Source organism: Maylandia zebra, linkage group LG23 (assembly GCF_041146795.1).
Source record: "Maylandia zebra isolate NMK-2024a linkage group LG23, Mzebra_GT3a, whole genome shotgun sequence".
In the NCBI taxonomy this organism is placed as follows: Eukaryota; Metazoa; Chordata; class Actinopteri; order Cichliformes; family Cichlidae; genus Maylandia; species Maylandia zebra.
The window spans coordinates 11,533,950-11,544,935 of record NC_135188.1 but is presented as its reverse complement, the minus strand read 5'-3'; the positions used below and the strand labels follow the sequence as shown (position 1 = coordinate 11,544,935).

The following is a 10,986-nucleotide window of genomic DNA, read 5'->3' as shown; positions in this document are numbered from 1 at the left end:
AAGCACTGAACCTACTCCGGTGCAGGTGTGGCCACAGACCCTTGTTTATCCCTCCTGACTCATTTTTCCGTAGTTTCACTTTTCCTTAGTGACCTCGTCTCCTCTGGTAGGAGCCTATAGTACCTGCGCAACCATCCAGCTCTACCAGGATGAAGCATTCATGGTTGGAGATATCAGGAGATGGGCAGTCTAAGGAGCTCGGAAAGAAAAGCGACTGAACTTCTTTAAGTTTCCTTGAAAACGTTTCATCCGAGAAGCTTCTTCAGTTCTAAAAGCAACTGGTGGAGAGTCTCAGATTTTAAGCCCTATGGGAGTGTCTATTGATCTTCTACCTAATCACATGACCCAAGGTGTGAAAACAGGTGTGGGTCACAATCAGCCAAAGTTTTGGGTGAGCCCATTGTGAGACCTAGCCCCACCCTATCATCTTTCCTTGGCTAATTGTGACCCACACCCGCTTTTCTTTCCGAGCTCCTTAGACTACGATGAGCTAGATGACTGAGGACAGCTGGACAGGACTATAGAGGGGTATAAAGGGTTCACGCTGAGCCCATGTGACAAGCGTGAAAGAACCTGGAGATGCTGCGGCGAGCGTCACTCTGTCGTGACAGACCTGCCCGGTCTATTGTTGGGACAGCACAGAGGAGCTGGACTACCTGTGCAGCCTGAATAGGCTGCACGTACCATCTCCTGTTACCGACAACAAGGACACTAACAAAAGCAGGTCAGAATCCGTTGTTGGTGTTGGCCCTGCTGTTCTCCGGTCCCTTCATTTCTTTGGAGCAGTGTGTTTTAGACTGAAGGGGAAAAAATAACCCACACTTGTGTTTAAATAGTTCCAGTGTGTATATTTTAATGCTTTGTGGATCATCAATCAGCAGGCTTAAGGCATTGCTCTGTCCTCAAAGATGTACCTCTACAATCCACAGGCAGTAATAAATACAGTACAGGTAGAGAGGAAGCAAATGTGTGTTCCTAACAAACAGGACTCAAGTTTCACACAACCTGACAGGAAGACAGTAGACGGGCACGTTCACAACACGCTGGCACAAACACAGACACACACCTGTTCACTTCACTAGTGGAACTGAAAAATTAACTTGTGTGGCACAGCGGACTTGATGCACTCACAAATCCGGCTGCAGAGCACACTTCAGGTCGCTGTCGTAGATTCTGCACTGCTTTTCACTTTTCCCCAAACGCCGATCCATTGGCTTTTGTCAATAAAAGGCAATTATAACACAAATTTTCACATTGTATATATCTGTCAATATTTGCTCATTGCCACAGGTTACTGGCACAGACAGGCACATACTGTAGGTCCATGTGTAGAAGGTAGAAAGGCCGATTTGTCTTCTGCAACGTGGTTCTGAGTAGCGTCCTGAGGCAGAAGAGCATGGTCTCGTGTTTTCTAACATGCTGCTTTTTGGGTCTCCTCTAATGAAAACAACCTTCTGGGGCAGCTAATATCACAGCCACTGTAATGTATTTGTCTGATAATGCTGTATAACAGGTAAATATCACTCTAACGTACGAGCAATCGAGGCATCTATATGTTTGTAAAGCAGGGTTTACATTGTATTTCACACCAATCCTGCAAGCTCTGCAAAAAAAAAAAGGTGTTTGAAGTGAACAACGGTGATCCGCTCAGTTCATGCTCCCCAGCTGACTGTAGACGTGCTCCAGGATCTGAGAGTAGGCCTGGTCTTTGGGAGCGTGGCAACTGAGAGAGCCCTGAGAAGGAGGACGAGCTCAGTCAGCCTGCCTGCAATCTGATCAGGTAAACAGTGAGACTTTAACTCACCTTAATTTTGTCCATCATGGTCGTATCAGGACACCAGTACTGGTTGAACTGGACGAGGTCAGGAGCTGCCCTGTAGTAGTCGACCAGCAGCATCTATGCAGAGGTTTTTTTTGTTTTTGTTTAGTTACAGCATCACAGAAGCTTTTTCCAGTCTTTTCATACGATGCATCATGCAGTATCATACCATCTCATTAAGAACATCACTGGTGAGGAAGTTGTCCTGTACGTAGGTGACCTCGACAGCGACTGGGATGCCGTAGTCATTAGGTCTTTGCTGCAGAAAGAGACCACATGTGTCAGAAAAACTCAAACCCATTTCATCTGACACTGCAACCTAACCTGCTGACCTCTTAAAAACTTTCCCATTCCCTCTTAAGAAGCTTGAGTCTATTCCGAAAACGGTCACACTTTAATACAAACTGATGAGAAGCAGCCTCATGAGAAGGTCAACGACAGCGCATCTGAAATTTCCACATTACAAAGAAAGACTGAGTCTCTGTGAGCAGGGAGGCTTCGAAACTGAACAACTCATTATGAGACCCTTTGATGGGCCAGTTCTGGCTCCAGGCTGTACGTTTAGGTGAAGGGGACCAGTTCAAACACTTGCAGCACTCACCTCAGGTGGCGGTACGACCCAAAATGGAGTTATTGTTGATGCCACGCCTTGATTTCCGTGATAATACGGACCTGAAAGAGAAAAGAGATGAAAGCTCAGCCACCAATGCGATGACACAGAGCCAGTGTCAGAGAGTTCTTATATTTTTCTGTTTGCAAACACAAACCTATATCAACATGTAGATTTGACCATCAATAGGCTTCACTGTGAGGTGTGGTATAAATAGATGTCAGGTGAGCTCCGGCTGTTTACGGCTCGTTTTTCATTTATTTTCTCGACAAATTCCCACATTACCCTTGAATGCAACACTGCTTGAAAGGCTGATATTGACACCTGTTATCTTGCAACATCTGCTGAAACCTGAACTCTATAAAGCTGTTATGCTGTAGAACTCTGAAATGTGCGTATAATCCTGCAATCTGCTAACATCTTTCTTAAAATAGTTTAAATACATCATCCCGTCTGAAGTGCAGTGCACCGAGTAATACTCAGTGAACCCGATCGTTTCTGCAGCACCGTTATGAAGGACGTACCACAGATGATGCCCAGGCAGGGCTGGAAGCCGTTGTTTGAGCCCTGCAGCCTCAGCTGATGGTCCATCTGTGAGTCGATGTCCTGCAGCGACGGCAGGGCCGGACCTCGCGGGTGACTGTGGTACCAGCCCACCAACGACAGCCCACGCATGAACAGGTTCTGACAAATCTGAGACGGCAAGCACGACAAAGAAACAATGATGGACGGCTCGTTTAATTTTCATTTTTATCAGATCAAATCAAAGAAATCACAGAAAAACTTTTTTGGCTGTATTTTGTAAGCAACTGTGTGATTTCACAGGACGAATTTGCAGATTTTTTTTTTTTTGGATCAAGCTACATTTTATTTCCCAGTTTTTCACACGTGAATAAACAGACCTGACCAATCGGATCACTGCATGTGGTAACAAGTGTGGTCAGGGCTAAAACGCGCACCAGTACTGAATATCCAATGATATTTAAACAGTGACCTCAGACTCGCAGCTAGCTGAAACGATTCCTCCCAACTCTGCCAACAGGAGCACAAACCGATCAAACCAGGGAATCATCTTTGCTGCTGTCTGCTCCTCAGAGTCGGACGAATCTCTGTTTCTTCCTTCTCTTGTTCGAAAAAAAAAAAAAAAAAAAAAAAAGGACCGTCGCTTCATGTACGCTTTTTTTTTTTTTTTTTTTTAAACCCACAGTGTGCTTTTTGGAGGATGAATTCTCTTTATACACACGTTTTCAAATTCAGATACACTCGTTGTGTAAAGGCCTTTGGATTGTAATTTTCATGCACAGCCATGATTAGAATTTGGATATTTAGTCAAGCCAAAGTTTATTTCTACAGCACATTTTAAAGAACCTGAGGTGACCACAGTGCTGTACAAGCTATACAAAATACACACTACATACAACAGTCAGTAAATCAACACTAATAAAGTGGAATGGCACGGGATCAGGGGGGTTATACTGCACTGGGGGGAAGAATTACTTAAGTGACAGGAAACAATTCGTGAAGTCCAGTGAATATTCCTCATCATGCTTGGACATTGTGTGTGGTGTTCCACAAGGCTCTATACGAGGTCCAAAATGAGTTATTATTTACATAAATTATATTTGCAAGGTCTCTGATATAAAATTAGTATAATTTGCAGACGGCACAAATATTTTTTGTTCTGGGGGAATCTAAAGGAGCTGCTCGATACGACAGGAACAAACTATCACTAAATCCAAGTAAAATTAAAATCGTCTTATTTGGGAAGTGCAGATTCATATAGATGGTGTGGCAATTGAAAGAGTTCTTGAACATAAGTTTCTTTGTGTGATAATAGAATAGCTAGAAGTCTCATATAAAATCATATATATAACAACATTTCAAGAAGTATTTCAATTTTGAGTAAAGTAAAACACATTCTGGACAACAAATCACTCCACATTCTCTACTATGGTTGCTACTGGTGTTTGTAAAGTACAGGGAGAAAGTAAGGCTCTGATCGGGTGTATCACCCACTATTTTCACAATAGGGATGTTTAAATATATATATATATGTACATATGTGTGTGTGGGTGCACAGTATGTTCATATACGTAGATTTGCAAATTTGACGTGTTACTGGGGTTATAAAAAATAAATACGTGAAGCAAATTATAATGAAGAATTTCTGATGGACAGGGCATAAACAGGAAGAAGAAGTTTAGACTATGAGTTAATAAACAGTGGAAAGGGGATGGGATTAAATAAGCTCATGCTTCTTCCTGCTCCTTTTTGAACATGTAAGTTATTTATTATTGTTATTGCTTTGTTTTCCTTTGTTTGTCTCTTTTTTCCTCTTTCATTGTTCTTATACTATTTAAACATGTTTAAAATAAAGACTCAATACAATCCAAAAATACACTAAAACTCAAGTAAATAATATAATAATAAAATGTGTATTTGCAAAATAAAAGCTAAGATAGTCTCAGCTAGACGTCAAAGCCAAAAACAACTTGATGCAGAGTCTTTGGATTCCTGTAGCTTCTGCTCAACTTCAGATTCGAAGACTCGCATCTCAGATGCAGGAAACTACTAAACACTTGTGTTGTTGTACATCATTTTAAAGGCAGACACATCAACAGCAACAACCTTCAGCTCGCAGGCGAACAGCTCGCAGGCGAAGATTCAAGCGCAATTTTTTGGTTGGTGTGAAAATGCGTGCTGCCAGGCTGCAAACTGCAGCTTGCAAGTGTTTGAAGTGGGTTTTTCCACCTCTGTGTTTCTGCGTGCGTTACCTCCTCCTCAACAGCGGAAGCCGAGTCTCTGTCTGCCAGCCTTGTCCGACACGGGAAAGCCCTCAAGACCGTCAGCACTGAAATACAGAGCGAGAGGAGGACAGCTTTAGCCCGGCGTTCTGCGGATTTGATCACTATGCTCTCTTTTGTTGGATAAAGTTGCACTCACGCTGCGTGTTGGTATCCCATCGTCCCCCGAGGTATCCCACCACCTCACTGGTGGTCAGGTGACAATGGAAGTCCTACAGCGGGAGAAGTGGGCAAGTTAGTCTCTTTACCTGTGATCAGTGTGGAGCTGGTCTGCTTGAAAGCGTGTTAATGCTTACCATTAGCAGCAGCACATTACTGGACACGGCTACATTGAAAGGCTGGAACCTGTTGATGGCTGAGAAGGCTGACAGCTCCACTAGTGTGTGTGGATCTCTGAGGACACAAGCACACCTTTCATCGTACTCTGATTCGCTTCATGCACAGAGCTGTGAAAGAAGTCAGGTAAAGTGGTACCTGGCAGCATCTCGGGTGCCCAAAGTGCAATATCTGACGGGAATTCTCTCTCTGTCAGTCCTCCGTGAAACCATCACATCTGTAACATCGAACAGATGAGGATGAGAGGAGGGGAGCGGGGAAGGAGAGGAGGAGGAGGAGAGGAGGAAATGATACCATGTAGTCCAGGTTTGGTGTTTTTGTTCTTGTCGTCTGCCTGCACAGCTGCCTTTCCTTCCTCTTCATCCTCGTCATCATCTTCCTCACTCACCAAGCTCTGACATCACAGGAAGTAAAACAAATGTCAAAATAAAGTTCTGGTTACACTGGATTTACCTTACTGTAATGAATGTTTCATCGTTTCCTGTTTCCAGAGACTCCAAATCGATTTCACCATCACATTTTTCTTCTTCTTTACATTTCCTTTTTTCCCATCAGCATGTGAGTCAGCACTAGCTAATTGTCGTGTCAAACCACAACCTTTATTCTATTTTCACGGCCTGGCCAGTTTTAATACTTTTAAAGGCTCGATCGCCCTTTGACAAAACCTTGGAACCACTCCTTATTTTTAACACCACATCTGTTTAAAAGGGTCTTTCCGAGTACTTATACCATCACTCCACATTTCTGCAAACTGGGGATTTTAAACTGTGAGAAAAATATATACTGGTCCAGCTCACGATGTGACACTGGTCAAGTGTTCCTCCTGTTACAGGAAGTTAATAAATGTTTTGAATGTGGGCTCGCTTTCACATTTACATTTTCTAAGAGACAAAGTGTCCCCGATGTCACCCTGCAGACTTGGTTCAGAGGCTGTTAATAAATAAGTGTCTGAAAAAAGGACACAATGTATTTCAAAGTGTGATTAAAAGGATTTTCCATCCATCCATCCTCTGCCGCTTATCCTTGTCAGCGTCACGGGTGGGCTGGAGCCTATCACAGCTGTCTTTAGGGTGAGAGGCGGGGTTCACCCTGGACAGGTTGCCAGTCTGTCACAGGGCTAACACACACACACAGACAATCATTCAAACTTCCAATCCACTCCCAGTGTCACAGTGGACCAGGTCAGGAGACAACTGAGGAAGCTTCGCCCCAGGAAGGCAGCAGGCCCAGACAAGGTGTGTCCTAGGATGCTAAAGGCGTGTGCTGCTGAACTTGAGGAGCCGCTACAAAGAGTCTTCAACCTCAGTCTGCTACTGAGGAGAGTGCCCGCCCTCTGGAAGACGTCCTGCATCATCCCCAAAAAGAACCGGCCCAACGAGCTGAATAACTTCCAACCGGTGGCACTGACGTCACATCTTATAAAGACTCTAGAGCGGCTCTTCCTCAACCTCCTCCGACCACAGGTACAACATGCCCAGGATCCACTACAGTTCACATACAAGGTGGATGTCGGAGTGAAGGACACCATCCTGTACCTCCTACACAGAGCCCACTCAAACCTGGACAAGGGAAAAGGCACGGTCAGGATCCTTTCTTGACTTGTCAAGTGCCTTGAATAAAATCTGGCACTGTCTGCTCCAGGAGAAACTGGACAGGATGCAGGTGGAGACCCCTGCCTGGTCACTTGAATCTCCAACTACCTCACTGACAGACAACAGTATGTCACTGAAGGACATCACGTCTGACACTGTGGTCAGCAGCGCAGGAGAACCACAGGGAACTGTGCTGTCCCCTCTTCTCTTCACCCTGTACACCTCTGACTTCTGCTATAACTCTGAATTATGCCATATTCAGAGGTTTGCTGACGACAGGGCCATCATGGGGTGTATCTGGGATGATCAGGAAGAGGAGTACAGAAGTCTGGTGAGGAACTTTGTCACATGGAGTCACACAAACCACATGCAACTCAACACCTCAAAGACCAAGGAACTGGTTGTGGACTTTGGGAGGTCCAGACCAGGTCCACTGCCAGTTCAGATAGAGGGAGAGGAGGTGGTCAACACGTACAAGTACCTCGGGCTTTGGTTGAACAACAAACTGGACTGGTCATGCAGCACCTGTATAAAAAAGGCCAAGGCAGACTGTACTTCCTCAGGAGACTGAGGTCTTTTAACATCTGCAGGAAGCTCCTGAGGATGTTTTACCAGTCGGTGGTTGCCAGAGTGCTGTTCTATGCTGTGGTGTGCTGGGGGAGCAGCACAGCAAAGGAGGACATGCCCAGCCTGGAAAAACTAATCAGGAAGGCTGGCTCTGTGGTCGGCATGAAGCTGGACACTCTGGTTTATATATATATATATATGTATATATTTCTTTCTCTTTTTAAATATCCAACAGTACAATAGACTCACAACATCCCCACTAACTTTATGTCTTTGGACTGTGGGGGGAAGTCGGAGTACCCGGAAACATGGGGAGAACATGCAAACTCCACACAGGAACACCCTGACCTGGTGGAATTGAACGAGGACTTTTTCGCTATGGGGCAACAATGCTAACCACCATTTTTTTATTTTTACATTCTGAAATCGTTTCAGTGTCTTATTTCATTTGCAGGCGACAGGCTGGACAGGACATAACGATGCTTATGTCACAATGGATGCTGGCTCTGTGTTACACCACGATGACATGCAGTTTTTACGTGGTTTCACTGCCAGAGCTGAAATTTCATGTATTAGATAAGAAAAGAAAAACTAACCTCTTCACACGGTTAAGAAATTATAATCCTGTAAAGGTTTAAATGTTTATAACGTCTACTAAGTAATCATTTCAGAAATGTCTAAACCTTCACGCTTTAAATAATACTGTTCATTTCTTATGCCTGTTCTGAGTTTTACTTTGACATCTGTGTTTACAATAATTTTTTCTTGTATTCATCACAGTCACTAAAAATAAGAGTTGTTTATACTGTAAACAAGTGTCACAAGGTGGATGTGTTGTGCTTTACCTCATCAGTGAAACATGGAAAAAGAGCTTTGTGAAACAGTGATACTCTCACAGATATTACTTCCTGTAAGTCACGTGACCAGAGGAGCAGCAAGGGGACGTGTTCATGAGTAACACAGGTGAGAGGAAACTCAAGGTCGTGACTTAATTATTAGACTTTGAACATTAAAAACTCAGTTTGAAGTCTAAAAGCAAGGATAATAAAATAGGCTTAGAAATCTGTACTAACCCATTTTTACACAAAATACATTTTGTAATGGAAGCACCAAATATTAGGAATGCTCCCCTTCAGTCATGCTCCTCTCACCATGTCGGCACTGGGCTGGTACTTGTGCAGCCAGGTGGTTTTGTACTGGACCAGCTTCTGTCCCCGGTACCGCACCGACGCCCAGCCGCAGCCAGACTTTTTGGCCGGGTTCACCAGGCGTTTGCAGTGAGTCGCCCAGGCGCTGGGGGAGTTGAAGATCTGGCCCGTCTCCACCCATCGGATTTTCCCATCAGTCAGCAGGTCTCCCACAAAGTTCTTACCCTGCAGGAGGAGAGAAAGCAAGAGTTTATGACCTCCTGTCAAGTCACGCATACTGTGGTGAGTCAGAATCATGTTCACATAACTGCTACGTGTTATTACCAAATAGTGTATGGCTAGCACGCCGTCCCCGGGCTCCACCAGGCCATCCTTGAGGAGCACTCTGAGGGTGATGCCCCTGCGGGTGAGCAGGGAGCCCCGGCCTGAGCTGGACCGCAAGTCTGCCTCCTCCCCTCCGCTCAGCTCCTCCTCATCCTCCTCTCCTCCATCCTCCACCACCTGTGGAGAGCTGGGAGGCTCTGACCCTAGGGAAGCACAAAGCAAAACTGGGATGTTGGCTTGGTACAATGCATGAACCGTGTTCTCATGCAGCAGGCTGTGAATGGCACATTGCTGCGTTTACGTGTGTGTATGTGTAGACTGACTGTGTTTCAGAGGCAGAACAAACAAACGCGCATTACTGACAGCGTCATGGCAGCCTGCATCCTCCATAACCGCAGGAGCTCAATGATAATAAGCGCGTGCACACGTGACGAAGAGGAAACCGAAACTGGCCCTTCGTGGATTCACGAGATCGGCGGGCCTTTGTTTCCTGCTACTTGACAACGGGTCTGCCGCTCACCCCCTCACCCTCACCAAGAGCTCCGTTATCCTCACCCATGTCTCAGGGAGCGAGCCTGTGCGCGGCCCGGTGTGCGCAGCTCGTTCCCGGTCCGTGTCCGGTGGTTGTTGAGAACGAGCTGAAGGCGTCCGCGGCTGCGCGGCTGGTTTCCTCGTTGTGCTGCTTTACCGTCCCCCCCACCGCCCTCTGCTTTCCCCCCGCTCTCTCTCTCTTATGTTCCACAGCGTGCCGTGCCGTTATCCGCGCTTTGTGTCACCGTGGAGCAGGAACCCTGTCAGACCAGCTCACAGAAACACGAACCGTGACGCTTTTCTCCGCCAACACCACGAAGCGCTGCCGCGTGCGCGTGCACGTGCAGCGGGTGCCGTTCGGTGAGTTGTGCGTCGGCGGGATCGTGCAGAAACCGCGGAGCTCTCAGTCACCGGAAGCGACCGAACGGTTCCTCCTTTATCTCCGACACCGAGCACATTTACCGGGAAGCTGCCGGCGGAGGGCAGCAAACCTCCAGCAGCCTGTCCTCCTCACCGGGCCAACCGTATGCCGCCCCCTGCTGGCAGCTCCGAGCGCAGCTGGCCGTTCTCTGGTGTTCAGTGGAGAGGGGCTCTGATCTCAAGCATTTAGACCAGGGGTTTTAAACTTGCGGCCACGTCACCCCTATTTGCGGCCCGTACATTGACGTGAGAAATGTAACACAATTTGGCCCTTGAAGGGACTTTTTTTGTTAGGGAGGATTTGTTTGTTGTTGAGTGCAATGTTAAAATAAGTTCTTTAAAAAGGCAAAAATTCATATGAAGGAACTATGAGCAGAGAGTACAGACATGCGGAGGGATTTGGCTGTGTTAGTTAGGTGAGAGAACAAAAACTAATGTGTACACTTATATCTGCATTTTTATTTTGTTAAATACAAACAAAAGTATAGCAGAAGTGCTGCCGCATGTCTGACTAGAACGAGAGAACCAATGTGTTTTTTTGGTAGTTCAATGAAAGGCTTCAGTTAGTTAAGAGTGAGAAAAAAAATAAGCCCATGTTTGCAGTTTTGAATTGTTATACAATATCTGATTTTTTAAAAGTGTTTTGTTGTTTGTTTGGCTGGGTTTTTTGTACTACTTGAACACTAAAGTGGCCCTCCAATGAGACGACAGTGCCACCCGTGGCCCACAGCTCATTTGAGTTTGAGACCGCTGATTTAGACCCTTTACTTTAGTCACAGTATTCAAAACATTAAAGTGAGGAAATGAGAAGCGTTGTTTATCAGAAAGGTTTCTG

General features: G+C 45.6%; 1 protein-coding gene across 1 annotated transcript; it reads right to left on the bottom strand.

The window, feature by feature from the left end:
• Positions 1-822: 822 nt before the first annotated feature.
• mpnd (MPN domain containing) lies at positions 823-10,185 on the bottom strand. Its single transcript, XM_004552697.3, has 13 exons — positions 9,756-10,185; positions 9,201-9,403; positions 8,880-9,101; positions 5,864-5,963; positions 5,708-5,786; positions 5,530-5,626; positions 5,373-5,445; positions 5,204-5,280; positions 2,954-3,122; positions 2,421-2,491; positions 1,989-2,078; positions 1,805-1,897; positions 823-1,734 (listed from the first exon to the last, which is right to left on the bottom strand). Exons 1-13 carry the CDS (start codon positions 9,757-9,759, stop codon positions 1,648-1,650), a joined length of 1,365 nt encoding a protein of 454 aa, XP_004552754.1. The 5' UTR covers positions 9,760-10,185; the 3' UTR covers positions 823-1,647.
• Between the last annotated feature and the right edge of the window lie 801 nt (positions 10,186-10,986).

Excerpts from the sequence above, each read along its gene's own strand:
- mpnd (XM_004552697.3), bottom strand. Across the intron at positions 5,281-5,372 it reads ATGGGATACCAACACGCAGC|TGCTGACGGTCTTGAGGGCT; the intron begins GTGAGTGCAACT and ends TCTGTATTTCAG. Across the intron at positions 3,123-5,203 it reads CTTCCGCTGTTGAGGAGGAG|ATTTGTCAGAACCTGTTCAT; the intron begins GTAACGCACGCA and ends TTGCCGTCTCAG.